A 22,077-nucleotide genomic window follows, 5' to 3' on the forward strand; every position below is an offset into this window, starting at 1 on the left:
TAAAGGTACTCTCACAACAGATATTTATATACACACCCATTTATAAACACCCATTTCTTAAAGGTACTCTCACATGACACGGTGGAAACCCACGCAGACACGGTGAGACGTGCAGGCTCCACACAGACAGTGACCCAAGTCGGGAATTGAACTTGGGGCCCTGGCGATGTGAAGCAACAATGCTAACCACTGTGCGACCACCATCCATTTTGAAGTCACTGTGGAGAAAGAAAGTCGAATGATACAAGCCTCTGGCCTTTTTGGACAGTTTAAGATGAAATCTCTGGGGCTGGATTTACCGTCGGCGGGATCCTCCGTTTCGCCGGCAGCGCACTCACACCCGTGGATTTCTCGACGCTGTGGAGGTGCCCACAATGGGAAACCCCACTGGTCGGCTGCCGGGACGGAGAATCCCGCTGCTGGTGGTGGCGCGCCAAACCAGAAAATGGGTGCGGCGGGACGGAGAATGCTGCCCCTGGTCTTCACAGGAAGACTGCTGTTTAAACATGAACTTGACAAAACTCCAGCAGCCAGGCTAGGTAAGCTCGCAACTCCACAAAGGCTGCTCGATGCCAAAAGCTCTGATCAACACCTGGCAAGTGGACTAAGCATCGAAAAGCTCACAATGCAGCAGTATAATTTGTTCCAAGTATTTTAGTATTGTTGAACACAGCAGAATGGAACACCACAACAATGAAAACATCCTCTGGAATCTGGGGCGGTATTCTCCCGGGGACTAAGTCCCCACCCCGGCGGTAAAATCGGCGCCAACCATTCCCGCGTCAACAGCCCCTGGAAGAGAGGAATTCTCCGCATTTTCGGGGGCTTGGTGGACGCTGGAGGGGTTGGCGCTGCTCCAGCTGGCGCCAAAGGGCCAGCGTGAGTTCGCGCATGCGCAGAATGGGCGGCGTGATCTCGCGCATGCGCGGACCGGCCGGCGTATTTCTGCGCATGCGCGGGCGTTCTCTTCTCCGCACCGGCCCCCGGGCAATATGGCAGCGCCCTACAGGGGCCCGGCGTGGAGGACAGAAGTGCCCCCATGGAACAAGCCCGCCTGCAGATTGGTAGGCCCCGATCGTGGTCCAGGCCACCGAGGACTGCCCCCGCATACTCACCTGCCAGGTCCCGCCAGTGCGTGTGGTGAGTGATTCACGGCGGCGGGACTGGGCAAAACTGGATGGCCGCTTGGCTCATCGGGGCTTGGGGAATCACGGAGTGGGGGGGGGGGGGGGGGGGGTGGGGGTGGGGGGGGCCTCTGTCAACGGCCCCCGACCGGCGTGGCGGGAATCCCGCCGCCTGATAAAAGGTGCCGGAGAATAGGGCATCCGGCGTCAGGCCGGCGGGGTGGGATTTGCGGGGGGGTCGGAGAATCCCGGCCCTGATTGTGGACTCAGGAACTAACGTGTACTAATATTTCCTTTGTGGTCTTCATACTATAAGATTTTTTGTCTGCAATCACATTTTTTCCCAAGTTTTGTTTTTGATATTTTAGCTTCTATATTAATTCCAAATGCATGTTCCAATCATTTATTTAATTCTCTAAAATCTAAATTATAAATGGAAACTTTCAGTGCATTTTATTTTCTGATTTGCTGGCCACGCTAATACTTCAATGTGATTGGATCCCTTAGACTTGGCACCAGATTCAAACTGACATCAGCAAAAGGGGGAATTTACGTTATGTTGCTGTCTTTGTGGGCAGCTCTCTTCGAGGTAAGAGGCAAGCATCATCGCTTCGTCGCGAACCACGACATTCGGGTCAATGTCTTACCTGGGCTGCAGCTGGAAATCTCCTCCAACGAGGCTGCCCTGATGTTCTGTTCTGACCTCTTCCGCCCGAGTACCATGTAGCATATCAAATTTACCAATGCCAAGATGAAGTAAATGGTTAGGATGATATAAGTTATGTGTGTCAGGAAGATGAACCATTTTGGGCTGTTGGTCTGAACTCCACTTGCAATGCACCAAATCAGGCTGTATATCATGGTGACGATTCGATAAAATAACCAGAGAACCGGGTGGACACCCCACTGGAAGAGAGGAAAGAGACACGTTCAGTCAACACGAACCTAGAGTTTCAGGTGGATTGTCCCAATCCGGGTGATAATTGGATAGTTACTGCCAAAGAATGGAAAGGAATGTTGGTCAGGGCGCATAATGGACATTCCGTCTGCACCCATCCCTGGCACACGCCCATTGATTTTGTGTACCCCCCCCCCCCCCCATGCATAAATTAAAGTTATTTGAGAACTTTTATTTCAATTTCCTTTCTTCTTCCGAAAGTACTGATTCACACTGAGGTACAGCATCATTGGGGTATGTTGCCAAAGTTGCATTTCTTGTGTTGGCCGAGACAGTAGGTGTGAGCAGGCTATTTTACAGAGGGCTCCATAGTGTAGACAGAGTGGCCACGTGATGATGTGATGACGCGGCTACTTAAAGAGTCACGTGTCAGGGGCGTCGGATTTCTCCAGGAGCGTGGGCAGGAAGCGTGTTGGAGCTGCTCAGAGTACTGAATGAATTATTGCTGTTATAAGTCTTTGATCGCCATTGGAACCCAGCACATCTACACATGGTATAAAAATCACAGAATCAGGCCATTTGGTTGCATCAGAGATTTAAGAGGCAATTTTCCCAAAATGAAACAAAGTCCCCTAGCGAGCGGGTTTAGACTCATGTTTCCCGGCACCCGCCGTGCCGAGAAACATATGACTTTTTAACGCGACTTGCGTTCAATCAGGGGCCTTAACGTGAATGCACGGCTGAGGCCACACATAGCCCCATTTTTTACATTGTGAGCTCCGCTCGCCAGAACTCCTCAGTGTAGCGAGAGATCGCGACGCTATTTTTAAATGGCGTCCCAATCTTAGAGGCCCCCGAAACAATCCCCCATAGCCTGAACGTAATATCGAAGGGTCCCCGGTGACTAGCCTGTCACCCACGCCAGGCAACCCCGACCCGATCTCAAAAATGCCAACCTGGCACCTTGGAAGTACCAACCTGGCACCCTGCCTGTACCACCTGGGCACCTTGGCAGTGCCAGGCTAGCACCTAAGTGGCACTGCCAGGGTACCCAGGTAGCACCAGCAGTGCCAAGGCATCACCCTATCCAAAGGGCATTAGGCTGGGAGCCACCGAACCCCTTGGAGACCCCACCGAGTGTCAGCTGCTTGAGTCGCAGCTTGTCCTCCTGGGACCAAGCCCAGGTTTTACGACCACCATCTTGGTTGAGCGAGTGGACAATGGGGGAGGGGGAAACACAGGTTAAGCACCGCCCCTCGTTCATTCTGATTGGCGGCGAACCAGCCGTCCTGCAGCCCCGCCCCTCATTCACTCTGATTGGCTGGAGGACTAGTCCCGCCCCTCATTCGCTGTGATTCGCTGGGGAATGAGCCGTCCTACAGCCCCGCCCATCATTCATTCCGATTGGCTGGAAAACCAGCCGTCCTACAGTCACGCCCGTCATTCACTGTGATTGGCTGGAGAACCCCATCCTGCAGCACCGCCCCTGGATCCTATTGGTTTATTTGGGGAAGAGGAATAATCAACCCGGCATCCCCCCCCCCCCCCCCCCCCCCGATTCACTCTGATTGGCTGGAGGACCATTAGCCTGGCTCAGTCCTCCAGCCCCAAATGGTCCTCCAGTCCTGCCCCCTGTCCCCAGTGTTCTGGATTGGGGGGAGGGGGCAATAATCAGAGGTTCCAGTTTGGGCTCAATGAGGATTCTGAGCTCTGAGAAGCAAGGCAATTTGGATTGGCCATGATAAATTGCCCTTAGTGTCCAAAATTGCCCTTAGTGTTGGGTGGGGTTACTGGGTTATGGGGATAGGGTGAAGGTGCTGACCTTGGGTAGGGTGCTCTTTCCAAGAGCCGGTGCAGACTTGATGGGCCGAATGGCCTCCTTCTGCACTGAAAATTCTATGATAATCTATGATTAATCTAGGACAAAGGTTAGGCACAACATCGTGGGCCGAAGGGCCTGTTCTGTGCTGTATTTTTCTATGTTCTACTATGCCTGGGCCCTGTTTGTGGAGACCCGTGCAGAACAACGCTCACCTGAGGTCTCTGAGGGAAAGGGGTTGAATCCCAAAGCCTCAGATACCTCAGGAACCTGCACATTACCGTAAGCAGATACGGTAATGCCTCGCTCTAATATGCAGATTTGCTAAAACGTGAGGCGCCCATTGTGGGCGGGATTCACATCGCAACCTCTTGCGAGATTGCATTGAATCTCGCGCAGTGCTGCGAGTCGGGTAGATCCTGGGAGCGGGATTTCCCGGCCTTCACTGACCATGCGGTGCTGTGGCGAGCTGCTTTTCCGGTGTAGCGTGGCCGAGGATCGTGCCCGTAACGTTATTATTCTTGTGTTTAAATGTAATCAATCTTGTCCCACCCTATATTCGTTAACCTTTCCCATGCTGACAACTTTCTCTTCCCTGTATCATCCATTCTTCATTCTTCTGACTCCAGCTCTGTGCCTCCATCTTCCACTTGCTCCACTATTGTCAGCCAGACGGCGGCCTTAAGTTACTTTGTCCCACAGCTACAGCATATATATCAGCTCAGTGTGAGGATGTGGGCGACAGTGGGAAGGTCACATTTGCCGCTCATTCCTAATTGCACAGTGGCAGTGGTGGAGTGTTGTGGTTTGATACAAATGTATGGCTTGCGAGGCCAGGTCACGGGCATTGAAGAGTCAACCGCATTATCATGTGACTGGAGTCTTATTTTTAAGACTTGAACTGGAATTATTACTCCAGAAGTATAGAAATTTACAAACTATTTGCAGGAGTTGGCCACTCGGCCCCTCGAGCCTGCTCTGCCACTCAATAAGATCTAGGCTGATCTGAGTGTATCCTCAGACTCACATTCCCGCCTACCTCTGATAATCTTTCGCCCCCCCTTGTTAATCAAGAATCTATCAGCTCGACCATAAAAATATTCAAAGGCTCTCCTTTCACTTCCTTCCAGGGACTCTCAACCTTCTGAAAGAATTTGGAATCGTGAGATTCTGGGTTCAAAACTTCCATAGAACCCCTACAGTGCAGAAAGAGTCCATTTGGCCCATCAAGTCTGCACCGACCCTCTGAAAGAGGACCCTACCGAGGCCAACTCCCCCACAACCCCACCTCACCTTTAGACCTAAGGGGCAATTTGCCATGGCCAATCTACCTAACCTGCACACCTTTGGACTGTGGGAGGAAACCGGAGCACCCGGAGGAAACCCACGCAGACACAGGGAGACCGTGTAAACTCCGCACAGACAGTGACCCGAAGCTGGAATTGAACCCCGGTCCCTAGCACTGTGAGACAGCAGTGCTAACCACTGTGCCAGCGTGCCGCCCTCATCTCTGTCTTAAATGAGTCCCACCTGATAATTAAACAGTGACTCCCTAGTTCTAGATTCTCCGAAAAGAGGAAGCATCCTCTCCACATTCACTGCGTTAGCACCTCTCAGGAAATTAAAGCTTGTGATCAAGCCACCTCTTACTCTTCTGAATTCCAGAAGGTACACGTCTAGCCCGTCCAACCTTTCCTCATAAGACAACTTGCCCATTTCTGTTATTAGTCTAGTAAACCTCTGAACTGCTTCTAATGCATTTACATCTTTCCTTTAATAAGGAGACCAGCACTGTTCACGGCAGCCCAGATATGGGGCGGGGCTCTCCGACTCGCCAACCGGCAAATGGGGTTTCCCATTGTGGGCAGCCCCACGCCTTCGGGAAATCCCCGGGCTGCCGCCGCAACGGAGAATCCCAACAGCAGACAATACAGCCCATGGTTTCACCAATGCCCTATACAACTCAAGCACATCCTCCATACTTTTGCAATCAATTCCCCTCACAATAAATGATAACATTCTGTTGGAGGGATTCTCTGGGGCTGCCAGCCCGATGGCCCAGTGAATCGGGCGGGAGGCAGAAAACGGGTTTCACGCTGGGCTTCAAACCTGTTGCGAGTCTCCCCCCCTCCCCGACCGGCTCCGAAGACGTTCCCCACTTCCTCCCTTCTAGACCTGGCGAGGTCATGCAAATACCTGATTAACCTTAATTTGATTATCATATCGTGCAGGATGTTCGATTCACTGGCCTCCTGGATGCTCCACCCCTACCAGCCGTCAGTCCTGCTGGTGTGAATTGGTGCAAGTTCTGAGAAACAGAGAGCTGGCGGCTTGCACTCAGAGGGGATCAAGGCGTAAGTACTCTCCCTACACTTGCCTCCAGGGAGCTGAGGGGGCCCTTCATAGGATCTGCGTGTTGGGGATGCACTTCTGCTGGGCTGGAGGGGCTCAGGTTGGGGGTCTTTAATGGGATGGGGGTCATTTGGCTGGTCTTCCCAGCTGCAGCCTTGAAACCCATTAAACTATCTGTCAGTATATGAAGTTCAAAGAGATGAAGGCAAAGGTATTCCCTTTAATGTGGTGGAAACCTTTGAGGCGTTTTTACAAACTCAATTTCATTGCCCTTTAGCTTATTGAAGCCTCTCTGCAAGTTTAGAAGCCTAAAAGCTTTGAACTGCATCGTTCACATTCAATTTCACCGACAATTGCCTTTTAAAAGCCTGGCAGGTCCCAGCAGTTTCAAAGGAAAGATTACTGTGGTTTATTTACATAGCTCTACAGAGGTCCATTAACTCTCAAGTATTTCCTCTTTTGAACAACTGTTTTTCCTTTTTTATAAATGTAGAGTAACCAATTCTTTATCCAATTAAGGGGCAATTTAGCATGGCCAATCCATCTATCCTGCAAATCGTTTTGGGTTGTGGTGGTGAGCCCCATGCAGAATGTGCAAACTCCAGGTCGGGGAGCAGCTGTTTTTCTAACCGTAGATTTTCTAACAAAGATGTCTCTTTGTTTGCACAAATCTTCTAGAAAGAGCAGGTGCTTTGTCTGAGTGCTTGCCCCGCACAGTTTAAAGTGCTGAGAGCACGCTTGCCAGCGATTAAGGGGGAGGGGGGTTTGCCACTGATCGGGCGCGGGGGGTGGGTGTTGGGTGGGGATGGCTGCAACAGTGTACTTGTGACTGGGACGCCCTTTAAAAAAGGTGAGAATAAGCCCCGCCCCTCTCAGGTCCAGCAAAATCTCCGATGTGCCATTGAAGGCACAAAAACACCGATCCTGGTTTTAAAAATTTCTAAGTACCATTGAACGGCACATCACCTGCACTCCGGTTTTTATGCTGGCAGGAGTACTTAGTCTTCAAACGGAAGATTAACGGGCATTAGCTTTCCTAATTACTTGCTGTACCTGAATACAAGTTCTTTTGTGATTCATGCACTAGGACACCCTGATCCCTCTGCATCTCAGAGTTGTGCAGTCTGTCACCATTAAGCGTCTTTTAAACTTCCTGCTAAAATGGAGCATTGCACATTTGCCCACAGTGTACTCCATTTGCCAAATCTTTGCCAACTCACTTAATATATCTATATCCCTTTGTAGCCTCCTCGTGTCCTCTTCACAATTTACTTGCCTACTATCATTGTGTCAGTAAAGGTTTACCACCATACCTTTGGTGCAAGCTATTTATACAAATTGTGAACAGTTGAGGTCCCAACAATGATCCCTGTGACACACCCACTCATCACATCCTGCCAACCAGAAAAAGGACCCATCTATTTAAACTCTTTGTTTCCCTTTATCTAGCCAATCTTGTGTCCTTGCCAATATAATACCCCAATATCATATTAGGGGTCATGTGGGACTGTGAAGCCGTGATGTCATTGGCTGACAGATCCCGGGTCCTGGTTGGCTGTTGACCTCTAGCTCCACCCTGAAGGCGGAGTATAAGAACCAGGAGTTCTCCCCCGCAGGCCAGTCTGTTACTGAACTGTGGGGAACAAGTCACGCTTAATAAAGCCTCATCGACTTCATCTCTATTCGTCTCTCGTGAGTCTTTGTGCGCTACGATTTATTAAGCGTGCTTAAAGGACTATGGAGCTCAGGATCATCCCGGAATGCCTGAGGATCAGCCCACACGCAGTGAACTCAGCAGCAGTTTTTAAACACTGGCAGACTTGTTTCGAAGCATACCTCCGAACGGCCCCCGGCCGGGTCACAGAAGACCAGAAACTACAGGTCCTGCACTCGAGGGTAAGCCCGGAAATTTTCCCTCTCATAGAAGACGCAGAGGATTTCCAGACGGCGTTCGCAGCACTAAAAAGCATCTATGTTCGCCCAGTGAACCAGATCTACGCACGCTACCAACTCGCAACGAGACGGCGAAGTCCCGGAGAATCGCTAGACGAATTCTACGCCGCGCTGCTAATTTTGGGACGGGCCTGCAGCTGCCCGCCGGTAAACGCGATTGAACTCACGGACATGTTAATTCGCGATGCGTTTGTGGCTGGTATGAACTCTCCCCAAATCCGCCAAAGACTTTTAGAAAAAGAGTCGCTAGGACTCTCAGAGGCACGGGCCCTTGCAGCCTCACTAGATGTGGCCGCGCGAAATGCCCGCGCGTACGGCCCCGACCGCGCGGCAGCCCCTTGGGCTCCATGGACCCCCGTCGCGACAAACCCCCGCCCCCACCCCACAGGCTTGCGCGGTTCAGACGCCAAGTCGTCCCGGGGGAGCCCGCTGCTATTTCTGCGGCCAGGCGAAACACCCCCGGCAGCGCTGCCCGGCCCGCACAGCGATTTGCAAGAGCTGCGGGAAAAAGGGCCATTTCGCGGCTGTGTGCCGGTCCCGGGAGGTCGCCGCTGTCCCCGGAGAACAAGGAGTCCTGCGCGTTTCTAACGCTCCCAAACCCCCCCAGCGCCCCATGTACGACCCGTAGGCGCAACCATTTTGGGTCCCGGCCACCGCTGTCCCCGGAGAACAAGTAGTCCTGCGCGTTTCTAATGCTCCCCAACCCCCCCAGCGCCCCATGTGCGACCCGCAGGCGCCGCCATTTTGGGTCCCGGCCACCACGAGGGGAGGAGGGGCGCCACCATCTTGGGACCCCCCAGACCTGTGCGACGCATGGGGGCAGCCATTTTGTCCACCCCCGGCACCATCTTGTGACCCCCAGCCATGTGCGATGCATGGGGGTGGCCATTTTGATCGGTCCTCCTCCCAGGTCCGACCAGAAGTGAAGCTGAAGCAGAAACCGTAAAGCTCCCGGAGACGACAACACTGGAACAAGCACCACCACCACCGGAGCTGAGGCGATCGACAAGGACGACCAGACCGCCCGACCGACTTGTGGCATCAGTGTAACACCAGAATGTTGTGGACTTTAACGAGAATTGTTTTTCACTTTTTCCCTCTTACGAATACTGTAAATAGTTAAAAAAAAACAAAAACCCTGTACATACTGTGATGACATGCAAAAGTTTTTCCTCCCAGGACCAGCCTTGTAAACCCCTACCACCATGCGAAGCACCACCCCGCCGGGTTCATTTTTTAACAAGGGGTGAATGTGGTAGTATGCATTAGGGGTCACGTGGGACTGTGAAGCCGTGATGTCATTGGCTGACAGATCCCGGGTCCTGGTTGGCTGTTGACCTCTAGCTCCGCCCTGAAGGTGGAGTATAAGAACCAGGAGTTCTCCCCCGCAGGCCAGTCTGTTACTGAACTGCGGGGAAACAAGCCACGCTTAATAAAGCCTCATCGACTTCATCTCTATTCGTCTCTCGTGAGTCTTTGTGCGCTACAATCATGAACTTTTATTTTCTGCAATAACCTTTGATGTGGTACGCTGTCAAATACCTTCTGGAAATCTAAGTACAGTACATCCACCGGTTCCCCTTTATCTACACCACATGTGACTCCTTGAAAGAATTTCAACAAATTGGTTAAACATGATTTCCATTGGACAAAACCACTGCACTAACGATATTGAGCACTCCAGCTACTCACTCATGGAACAGTGGAATTATAGGTCTCCATCGCAAGTTACCACATGCTGGGCTGCCCAGTGCCTTTCTCTTAGTTGCCATGTGACTCTCTAACTTTGTCAGATGTCATCTTGGTAAAAGCAGTTGAGTCAGTGCGGTGGACAACCATCGGAAACAACATAACAAGGAGATGCGAATCAGTGTACAATGTTCATTTTAAACCACTGAACACACCTCACTCTAGCTAAGCCCTGGCTTAAACGTGCACAGTTGAACAAAATGTTAAACCCAACGAAGAATGCCCACACCTCCTCCCTTCCACAGGCTCAGACTCCACAGGCAGGAAAGGAATGGGTGACACAGACAGAGCAAGAGAGGTGGGCTGGCAGTGCAGGAATCTCCTGGAGCCATTCCCCTGCAAAAACAGATGTCCCATTATGGAGGTCTGGCAGCATCTGTAGGGAGAGAAAAGAGCTACCTTTTGACAAAGAGCCATTGGACTTGAAACGTCAGCTCTTTTCTCTCCCTACAGATGCTGCCAGATCTGATAAGATTTTCCAGCATTTTCTCTTTCGTTTCAGATTCCAGCATCCGCAGTAATTTGCTGTAGTACCATTTGGGATACTGTTGAGGGGAATGATGTCTCAGGGGAAAGCAGCAACAGCCACATTTGTTACACCACGGTTGGTTCTGCTGCAGAGGGGAGGAGTAAAAAGTGTGGGAATGCAATAGTTAGAGGGGATTTGATTGCAAGAGGAATAGATAGATGTTTCTGTGGCTGCAAACAAGACTCCAGGATGATATGTTGCCTCCCTTGTGGTCGGGTCAAGGATGTCTTGGAGCAGTTACAGGACATTCTGGAGAAGCCAATGGTTGTGGTGCACATCGGTACCAATGCCACAGGTAAAAAAAAGGGTGAGGTCCTGAAAGCAGAATATAGGGAGTTAGGAAGAAAGTTGAGAAATCGGTTCTCAAAGGGAGTGATCTCATGATTATTACCAGTGCCACATGCTAGTCAGAGTAGAAATAGGGGGCGGGATTCTCCACTCCCGCGCCGAAGTGGCCGCGCCGTCGTGAATGCCATCGAGTTTCACGGCGGTGCGAAACGGCCCCGATCCCGACCGATTCAGGCCCTGACAATGGGCCAGGATCGGGGCCGCGTCATCTACACGCGCCACGCCTTGTCACCCGCGTAAAGGCGGCGCCGCATAAATGACGTGGCCAGTGCCGCATAACGGGCGTCATCCGTGCATGCGCTTGTTGGCCGGCGCCAACCCGCGCATGCGTGGTTGCCGTCCTCTCTAAGTCCGCCCCGCAAGAAGATGTCTGACGGATCTTGCGGGGCCGCGGAAGGAAGGAGGTCCTCCTTCAGAGAGGACGGCCCGACGATCGGTGGGCACCGATCGCGGGACACCCCACATTTGAGGTACCCCCCGGTGCAGGATCCCCCCTCGCCCCCCCCCCGCAGGCCGCCCCCCCAGCGTTCACGCACCGCTCACGATGGCAGCGACCAGGTGTGGACGGCGCCGGGGGGGGAACCCGCCGTTTTGGCCTGGCTGCTCGGCCCATCCGGGCCTGAGAATAGCGGGGGTGCCGGAGAATCGCCATTTTGGGTGTCTCCGGCGATTCTCCGGCCCGCGGCCCGCGAAACCCGACGGGGCCGTTCCAGCCGTTTGGGAGAATCGTGGGAGGGCGTCGGACTGGCGGCCCGGGAAATTTTGGCGGCCCAGGCGATTCTCCCAACCGGCGTGGGAGTGGAGAATCGCGCCCAGGATGTTTCGGATGAATAGGTGGCTGAAGAGATGGTGTGAATGGAAGAGTTTCAGATTCCTGGGGCATTGCGACCGGTTCTGGGGGAGATGGGACTGTACAAATTGGGCGGGTTTCAGTTGGACAGGACCGGGACTGATGTCCTTGTGTGGGTATTTGCTGGTGAGGTTGGGGAGGGTTTAAACTAATATGGCAGGGGGGTGGTAACATATGTAAGGATTCAGAGCAGGAGGAATCAAGAACAAGAGAAAAAGACAGAAAGGAGAATAAGAAAAGTGATAGGCAGAGAAATCAAGAGCCTGTGTCAGATAATAACACTAAAAAATAGTAGGGACCGGACAAGGTACGTTAAAAGGATTGCCTTAAGGTTTTGTATCTGAACGCTTGGAGCATTCAAAATAAAATGGATGAATTAGTTGCGCAGATAGATGTAAAGGGATATGATACAGTTGGGATTACGGAGACAAGGCTCCAAGGTGACCAAGGATGGGAACTAAACATTGAGGGCTATTCAGTTTTTAGGCAGGACAAACAGAAAGGAAAATGTGGTGGAGTTGCATTGTCGATTAAAGAAGATATTGATACAATATTGAGGAACGATATTAGTACAGATGACGCGGGATCTATCTAGGTCGAGTTAAGAAACATCAAGTGGCAAAAAGCATTCGTAGGGGTGGAATACAGACCACCAAACTGCAGTGGTAATGTTGGGAATAGCATTAGAAAGGAAATCAGAGATGCATGTGTTAAAGGAACATCTGTGATTATGGGTGACTTTAATCTGCATATAGATTGGGTAACTCAAATTAGTCATAGTACAATAGAGGAGGAATTTCGTTAGTGTGTATGGGATGGTTTTCTGGACCAGTATGTTGAGGAACCAACAAGGGAACATGTCCATCTTGGACTGGGTGTTGTGCAATGAGAAAGTATTGGTTGGCAACCTAGTTATGAGAGAACCCTTGGGGATGAGTGACCATAATGTGGCAGAGTTCTTTAGCAAGGTGAATGGTGAGGTCATTGATTCTGAGACCAAGGTCTTGAACTTTAATAAAGGTAACTATGATGGTATGAGGCATGGAGCTGGTAATGATGGACTGGGAAACATTACTGAAAGGAAGGACAGCGGACAGGCAATGGCAGATATTCAAGGAATTAATAGGTGAACTCCAAAAGTTATTGATTCCTATTTGGTGCAAATGTAGAAAGGAACTGTGGCCAAATCATGGCTACAAGGAAATTAGAGGTAGTATTAGATCCAAAGAAGAGGCATACAGATTAGCAAGAAAAAGCAATGGACCTGAGAATTGGGACAGTTTAAAATTCAACAAAGGCAGACCAAGGGATTGATTAAGAAGGGGAAAATACAATCTCCCACCCTCCCGAAAACAGCGCCGCGCGAATCGCGGCGGGCCGCTCGGAGAATCGCCGCAAACGGCGAGCGGCGATTCTCCGGCACGGATGGGCCAAGCGGCCGTGCGGAAACGGCCTAGTTCCGCCGGCGCCGGCCACACCTGGTCGCTGCCGGCGGGTACTCGTTGCGCAGGCTTGGGGGGTGGTGGCCTGTGGGGGGGAGGGGGGCTCCGTTCCCGGGGGGGGGCCTCCGATGGGGTTTGGCCCGCGATCGGGGCTCACTGATCGGCAGGCCGGCCTCCCCCCCCCGAGCCTACTTCCTTGCGCGGCCAGCCCCAGAACCCCAGCGCCATGTTAGTGAGGGGCCGGAGCGCTCCTCGAGGTTACCGCGCATGCGTCGGTTGGCACTGGCGCCACTGCACATGCGCTAGATGGCGCCGGCCCAAGGCGCCGGGTCTCTGATGCCGCGCCGAGGCCCCGCCCCTGTAAATCGCGCGACGCCCCTGTTAGCCCCACGGAGGGTGGAGAATAGGGGTCTGGGAACGTGCGTCGACAACGGAGCAAAACACTCCGGTTTTTACTTCGGCGTCGGCACTTAGACTCCATTTGGGAGAATCCCGTCCATGATATTAATGATTTGGATGAGGGAACTAAATGTATTCTCTCCAAATTTGCAGATGATAGAAAGTTGCATAGGAAGGTGAGCTGTGAGGAGGATGCAGAGCTGCTTCAGCAGGACTTGGACAGGCTGAGTGAATGGGCACATGCATGGCAAATGCGGTAGAATGTGGATAAATGTGAGGTTATCCGTGTCGGTAGCAAAAATAGGAAGGCAGGTTATTATTTGAATGGGTGTAAATTGAGAGAGGTGAATACTTAGTGAGACCTTGGTGTCCTCGTGCTTCAGTCGCTGAAAGTAAGCGTGCAGGTACAGCAGGCAGCAAAGAAGGCAAATGGTATGTTGGCCTTCATAGCGAGAGGATTTGTGTATAGGTATACAGATGTTTTACTACAATTGTATCGGGCATGGGTGAGGCCACACCTGGAGTATTGTGTGCAGTTTTGGGGTCCTTATCTGTCGAAGGATGTTCTTGCGATTGAGGGAGTGCAGTGAAGGTTTACCAGACTGATTCCTGGGATGGGGGGACTATCATATGAGGAGAGACTAAATCGTTTAGGATTATATTCATTGGAGTTTAGGAGAGTCAGAGGGGATCTCATAGAAACTTACAAAATTCCAACAGGATTAGACAGGGTGGATTCAGAAAAAATGTTCCCGATGGTGGGGGAGTCCAGAACTGGGGGCCATAGTTTGAGGATAAGGGGTAAACCTTTTAGGACTGAGGTGAGGAGAATTATTTTCACCCGGAGAGTGGGGAATCTGTGGAATTCACTCCCACAGAAAGTAGTTGATGCCAAAACATTGTGTAATTTCAAGACGGAATTAGATATTGCTCTTAGGGCTAAAGGAATCAAGGGATATGGGGGGGAGGCAGGGTCAGGGTATTGAACGTGATGATCAGCCATGATCATAATGAATAGCGGAGCAGGCCCGAAGGTCCGAATGGCCTCCTCCTGCTTCTATTTTCTATGTTTATAGGTTTCCCCAAACCTACACTATTTACAGGGATAATGAAGTATTTCCATGTTGGTTGCTGGATTATTTCTTCTGACTGTTGGTGAAATCACTCTAATTTTGAAGGTTTTCTGTACCTGGTTAAAGTTTAAACATACAACATGTCCTGCTCGTCCTGGAGAACTTTAGGGTCAAATAGAACATTATGCTGAAAGTTACTTCGGGATCTTAATGCTCTGGTCGGGCTTCCTCTGTGAACTGAACATGGCCAGGAGCCATGCCGAGCAGGACAAGTTGCTCGAAGGAGGAGGAGGAGGAGGATGGGTAAAGGACAACATTTGGCAAGAGGCCAAATCAATGAAGAGTCTTCAAAGAGCACTTCTGCTACCTGAACGGTAGTGAGGACACAGATGCGAACCACCCGCAGTTCAGTAAGGGCACCTTCATTTAAATCTGTCACCTACAAGCTCAGAGCAGGGAAAGGCCAGCATTGCCAGTGGTAGCGAAGGGGGCCATTCTGATAAACGTACATGTCTAGTCCCTTTCAGGCCGCAGATGGAGAGATTCACAACATCTCGCAGTTTACCATCCGCTGTCACATAAGGAAGATTACTGAGGTTCATATTTCAATAAGAGTTGACTACATTTCACCCTCTCTGCACTGCAAGGATCCCTCAGGTCACAGTTGGTCCCTCTGGAAAATCCTGAAGGGAAGCAAAATGACTTTAAGGTTCGCTCTGAATGAACTGAAGAACCAGTTGGCAGAGAAGACTCAGTAATGTTCAATATTCCGGGAGGAAGCCAAGAGGTAGAAGAAAGAGACTGAAGGGAAAACAGGAGGGATTGAAAGGAAAAGTCGTGGAACTTTTCCGAGCTGCGATCGGAAAATGAAACCATGGGTAGCACGATTACAGAACTGAAACAAGTTAAGACTTTGCCGGAGAGAGACCTGGACAACCAAAATGAAAGGTGGGGGACAAGGTTTTGGTGAAATAAAAAAGACAAATAATATTGGACAATTAAATCTGATTCTGAAGGAACTAGACGGAAAAACACTGGACGCCTCAAACTTCCTGAGAACCACTGAGCTGTTGAAAAATGACATGGCTGAAACGAAACTCAAGAGCCAAGAATGTCAAGGTGACAACCCTCATGAGGATCATGTGGGGCTCGAGGAGTACGGGATCCCATGATAACAGGTTGAGGTTAGCCTGTTCAGCTGGGAATCGTTACTGAGCCTTTTAAATACCGTCCCAGGCCCGGACTGGGAGTCCCTGTTAGTCCCGGGCTAGGGCACCGGTGCTTTATTTTTGTGTTAAAATAAATTTGGTTCACCCTTTATCTTCGTGACTCCTGGATTACTAAACTCAAGGGAAAGTTGAGCAGTTACAAGTGAAAGCAGAATTTGTCACAGAGTAAATGAAGGATCTCAGAAACAAGCAGCAGAAATATAATTGAAAGGTGTGAGCTTGAAGGAGAGCAGAGAGGAATTGGGCTCTGCTCAGGAATGACTGCTCATCGGCGAGAACCAACTTCAGGTCAGCAAGATGTGTTTGTTGATGAAGAATTGGAACTGGGTGAACTTCAAGTACAGGAATTATCTATTAAAGATGGCGAAAATTGCCTGGAACAGAACAAGTACATAGAACATAGAACATACAGTGCAGAAGGAGGCCATTCGGCCCATCGAGTCTGCACCGACCCATTTAAGCCCTCACTTCCACCCTAGCCCTGTAACCCAATAACCCCTCCTTTTTGGTCACTAAGGGCAATTTGTCATGGCCAATCCACCTAACCTGCACATCTTTGGACTGTGGGAGGAAACCGGAGCACCCGGAGGAAACCCACGCAGACACGGGGAGTACGTGCAGACTCCGCACAGACAGTGACCCAGCAGGGAATCGAACCTGGGACCTTGGCGCTGTGAAGCCACAGCGCTAGCCACTTGTGCTAATGTGCTGCCCTCAAGTAATTGCGGGTGACTCAGAACATTCGTTCAAATGCAGAATTTTTTATTTTACTTTTAGAAATTTAGAGTACCCAATTATTTTTTTCCAATTAAGGGACAATTTAGCGTGTCCAATCCACCTACCCTGCACATCTTTCGGTTTGTGGGGGGTGAGACCCACGCAGACACGGGGAGAATGTGCAAACTCCACACGGATCGTGACCTGGGGCCGGGATCTAACCCAGGTCCTCGGCACCGTGAGGCAGCAGTGCTAACCACCCTTGTTGAATGCAGAATTAACAACCAAAACTGAGGAAATGTTGGAACTTCATTGTGAAAAGAGCGATGAAATTAACAAACTTCAATCTAATCCGAAGAATATGAAAGGTGGGGTGCACAGTCTGGAAGAGCAAATCCAGACTTTCAAAGCTGGAAAGGAAAATTCCAAAAACAGGCTGACGATCTGACGAGTGAATTCAAAGAGTCTAAAGAGCTGTCAGTGGCTGTGGGAGAAAGACCTTGAAAAGAAATGAATGCCCACGCGAAGTTGTGAGGCTTGTATAAGGATTCCGCTGATAACTCTGAAACAAAGGCACCGGAACTCATCAGAGCCATTACTGAGCTGAATGTAAACCTTCGTCAGCTTGAACAAGGATTGGAAAAGAAGAGTGTTAAATACTTGGGGTGAAGTTGTGAAACAGGTGGAAATGAAGTTTATCTTTTTGAAATGTCAATGACCGACAAGCTCATGGTGGACACCATGGGAAAAGAAAATTCGAGTCAACTCTAGGAATGAATGGAGTGACCGTTCCCTCTGGAAGGAACGGGATAGATCTATGGGGTCCGCACAAAGCAAGCGGGTTTTCGATAAAGAGAAACGCAACTCAAAGGAGCACAAAAAACACATCAAACGGAGGCAGCTGGGTGTCCAAAACACAGAATACTACAATTCTAACTTCAAACTGATAAAGTTAACCCAAGATTGTCAAGCCTCCAGATCGTCTGAATTTATAATATCAGAGTCTTAGCAGGGTGGGGGGTAAGGGGTAGGGTGGGGTGGTGGGGGGTGGTGGAGTAGAGGGGGGAAGGAGCAGCAATTAAAGATTGTATTGTAAATATATTTGGGTAAAGACTTGGGGGAGAGGTGTCATATAAGGGTGCCTGGCAGAACAAGGGTTAATGGGGGGCTGGGGAAACGGCCCACATACTGCTGTCGAGTCACATGATGGCTGACTGTACACAGAGGGGTCTTGGAGAAACTAGTATGGATCCAGCACAAGAACAAAGAAAATTACAGCACAGGAACAGGCCCTTCGGCCCTCCCAGCCTGCGCCCATCCTTTATCTAAACCTGTCGCCTATTTTCCAAGGATCTACTTCCCTCTGTTCCCTGCCCGTTCATATATCTGTCTAGATGCATCTTGTAAGGTTTTCGGGCAATTCGGCCCTTTTGGAACTGCCCAAGCATAAAAACTCAGAGACTGTAAACTGACTTTTCAGCCAAGAGAACAGAACCAGTTTTCCCAGCAGGCTTGGTCCGCTGAGCTGAGTAGGGACATAAGTACATAAATATTTACAAACACCCCCCTAGGAGCTACAAGGAAGAAGGAGCCAGACAACAAGATAACATCAAAACACAGACAAAGGGGCACGGGAATACACAGGAGGCCTGCCTGCAAGCAGGACAATGGGATGGTCATAGCCCCATGCAAATGTAAATGACCTGGCCTCCACCAGAGCAGAATCCAATTAACACCCCATCAACATAGCGAGGTGAGAATAGCAGCCATCTCCGGAGCAGCTGGAAGACACTGAAATTCTCCACAAGAGAGCCTAACCTCGTTATCCTAGAAAACAGACTGTCTGGGTTCAGCATATTGCGCTGGAAAAACCCCATGAAGATAAGCGGTAGAAAAAACCAAGTTGGAGGCGGACCTGGGGGAGGTACTCCAATCTTGACAGAAGCTGCCGGCAGAAACTCACTGGAAGGAGGGGGCGGAGCTAGCGCCAAATTCAAATCGCGCAGGTCTGCCTAGCTGGAAGGGGCGGACCTGCGAGGAATACCCGGAAACATACAGCTCTGACCGGCTCAAAGGGGGCGGGACCAGCGGGAACTTTAAATCTTACCTTTTTCAATGCAAAAGGGGCTGGCCGATCACAGAACAAAGCCAGGTAAAACAATATAAAAGGGGCTGTGTTTTCGATTGGGGGGCTCTTCGTTCTTGGCTCGACCTCTGCACCCCTGACTTGACCTCTGCAGCCTGTGACCGTAAGTACCCTGCAGCAGCTTGCGAAACTCCCTTGACTTTAATAGTGGTTGAGGCTTTGGGGAAGGGAACTTGTTTGTGCATTGTGCTATTGCTAAAAACTGTGTAATCATAAGAATTTTCGTTGTGTCCGCTATATTACTTTTGAATAGACTTAGTTTGTATTAGAGCATAAGATTTTATTGTGTTTCTTCTGTTGATGATTTTGACCTGGGTTTTGCAATAAACCTTGATTTGATGATAATTGGAGTCGTTTAAATTCTTCAATCTTTCACCAGCGATCTCTGACCAAGTCATTGTTAAAATACTCCTCACCTTAATTCCGGGTTCAAGAATCGAGGGTCATCTTGAGCGATTCACTCAGGACAGACTGTTGGTTAGGAAATAAACAGCAGTGTCCTATTCTCTCTCTTGGGAAAGCTACTCTAGTGGAGTAGGAACCGGGTGGGTGTTGCACCACCGGCAAGAGAGAGAGTCACCTGGGTGTTGGTAGGGGTTTGGAGATCTGTGTGATATAAGTCTCAGGCTGTCGGTTAGGAATAAACGGCAGGCTTGAATGAGTGCTCTCTTCAGTGGAAGTGTCCCAGTGTGACATCCCCTGGCCTCTGAAGTTTCAGTGCCAGCTGGAGAGAGACACACACAGATATTCAAACCCCAGATATCGGCCCAGTAGTGGAGTAGCGGAGATGGCACCCTCTACAATCTTGAACGACGCTATCGTGCCCGCCTCTACCACCTCCGCTGGCAAAGCGTTCCAGGCACCCACCACCCTCTGCGTAAAAAACTTTCCACGCACATCTCCCTTAAACTTTCCCCCTCTCACCTTGAAATTGTGACCCCTTGTAATTGACACCCCCACTCTTGGAAAGAGCATATATTTATGGTTTACCAATAAATGGTTTGTGTTTAGCCATACAAGCCTTCGGGTCCCTCAGTGCGACACCATCGCTGGTCACCGCAATAATGGCCAGCCCTAACTCCACACTGGGGGTTAGGACACGTGGGTTTCCCTCCTGTCAACACCTGCTATCTCTGGTTGTATGCCATCTTTCCTGGCAAGAGAGAGGGAACTGTGTTAGTGAGGGTTGCGCCGTCAGTCTTGTCGATGTTACCGTCATGGTTGAATAACTGGCGCTACATGTGTGCAAGCTGTGAGGTGTGGGTGTGAGATTGCAGCGGTGCTAAGTCTGTCAATGACGTGAAGCACATAAATGTGAGGTATGAGTCTTGGTCGCTAGAGTTACTTAGTCGGTGAGTGAGGGGGGGGGGGTGATGTGGTGATTTGAACAATGGCCAAGTTCAGTGGTGCAGTCGGTGGGACATGGCTTTTGAAGATGCATGCTTTCACTGACCTTTACCACTCATGTGACACTATTAAACATCTTGTGACACAACATCCAGGTCCCCGGTGCTTTACCCCTGGTAAAAGGCTTCATGGCTAACTGGTCCCATTGCCTTGTGACTGTGGGTGGTGGGGGGAATCCTGCCCCCCCCCCCGCCCCATCCTCCTCCAGATTGAGAACAGAACTCCCCTTTCCACCTACTCCCGTTAGATCTCCAGTTTAGCCTCCACAACCCTTGGAACCCACTTTCTCCCATGTTGGTCCATTCTCCGCTGTTTGGATTTGATTGGATTGGATTTGTTTATTGTCACATGTACCGAGGTACAGTGAAAAGTATTTTTCTGCAAGCAGCTCAACAGATCATTAAGTCCATGGGCAGAAAAGGGAATAAAAGAAAATACATAATAGGGCAACACAACAGATACAATGTAACTACATAAGCACCGGCATCGGATGAAGCATACAGGGTGTAGTGTTAATGAAATCAGTCCACAAGAGGGTCATTTAAGAGTCTGGTGACAGCGGGGAAGAAGCTGTTTTTGAGTCTGTTCGTGCGTGTTCTCAGACTTCTGTATCTCCTGCCCGATGGAAGAAGTTGGAAGAGTGAGTAAGCCGGGTGGGAGAGATCTTTGATTATGCTGCCCGCTTTCCCCAGGCAGCGGGAGGTGTAGATGGAGTCAATGGATGGGAGGCAGGTTCGTGTGATGGACTGGGCGGTGTTCACGACTCTCTGAAATTTCTTGCGGTCCTGGGCCGAACAGTTGCCGTACCAGGCTGTGATGCAGCCTGATAGGATGCTTTCTATGGTTTGCAGCTCAGACTCACTTTCTGTGCAACTGTTTCAACCACAGTGCATCTCCTCTTTACAGGGATCGGGCTGGTATTCAACAGCGCAGGCTGGCTTTAAGTTGTGTGAGCACGTTACCATATTTGGCTCCCCCTGTACTGATGTGAGCGACCAATATACAGTGTGGTAATTACTTAACTGAGAGGCGAGCTCGGAGTCAGTGCACTGCCTGCATTACATTGAATGGGCTCAGGTTAATCGCGAATTGTGACCATCGCGCCTGTTTTCAGGGGCTATCCAGTTGATCTCTCCGTGTGTCCCTGCAGACGAGTTTAAAAGCTGATCAGTTCGTAACTGCACAGCCACTCTAGTCGGCTTTTAGATTTGCAGATAATTACAATCCCCAGAGGAATCACATCCTGGGCTACTTACTGCTAAAATGACAGAAATATCACTTTCATCCTACCTGCGACCGAAGAATTAATTCTGGATCTCTGGCCTTCAGAGAACGCTTTTCCAGAGCAAACTCCTGCTTAAAGTGCTTGATCCAAGAAGCTCCCATTTTTTTTAAAAGTCTGTATATACTTCAACGCACTGACTGAGTCCTGGCATCGACTGGCCTGTATTTATACAGAGGCATTTGGTTCTGGTAGTTGGAACTGACTTTGAATGACTCAGTGCTGATATCACAGTAAGTTGTGTTGGCAATTGCACAGCTCTTCTCTTCCCCTCACCCGCCCCTTCCCACCCCCCTCCCATCACCCCCCCCCCCCCCCCCCCCCACCAACTTTCTCATCGAAAACACAACAGCTTTCAATTTCAAGCTGTATGTGAAAAAGCTGCGACTCTGAAACAACAGGAACTTCTCCAGATTGTGTATCGGGGACTTTGGGTCATCCGTAAACAGATTTCTCCATCCTGTCCCGTGTTACTAATCTTGGGAACCGACGCCAAAATCATCTGATTGCGCAAATATTGCCATCCGACCATTTTCCCCCTCCACCCCAGCCCCCAACAACCCTGCCGCCATTTGGCATAAAGAAGCCACAAGAGTGGAGGACTTTTGTCTTAATTGGACTGCAGTGTTGAAATGTGTGCCAGTGTCTGAAAAACCGGCGGGACAAACTAACCCCAGTACAGGGCTTCACCGCCAACCTTGCATTTATGATGCAGAATGGAGGAAATGCTGCCAGAATATTCTTTTCTGTCTTAAAGCTG

The 22,077-nt window shown here is 50.2% G+C and overlaps 1 protein-coding gene across 1 annotated transcript in view; it reads right to left on the minus strand.

Annotated features, from left to right (window-relative positions):
* Positions 1–21,577, minus strand: part of LOC140388568 (protein rolling stone-like) — a 29,804-nt gene extending 8,227 nt beyond the window's left edge. Inside the window, exons 1-2 of the mRNA XM_072472973.1 lie at positions 21,326–21,577; positions 1,772–2,030 (exon numbers count right to left, since the gene is read on the minus strand). Of these exons, the coding sequence (XP_072329074.1) occupies positions 1,772–2,030; positions 21,326–21,421 (355 nt within the window). The 5' untranslated portion in view covers positions 21,422–21,577. The remainder of the gene's footprint in view (positions 1–1,771; positions 2,031–21,325) is intronic.
* Positions 21,578–22,077: the final 500 nt, after the last annotated feature.

The sequence above is a fragment of the Scyliorhinus torazame genome, chromosome 13 (genome assembly GCF_047496885.1).
Source record: "Scyliorhinus torazame isolate Kashiwa2021f chromosome 13, sScyTor2.1, whole genome shotgun sequence".
NCBI lineage: Eukaryota > Metazoa > Chordata > Chondrichthyes > Carcharhiniformes > Scyliorhinidae > Scyliorhinus > Scyliorhinus torazame.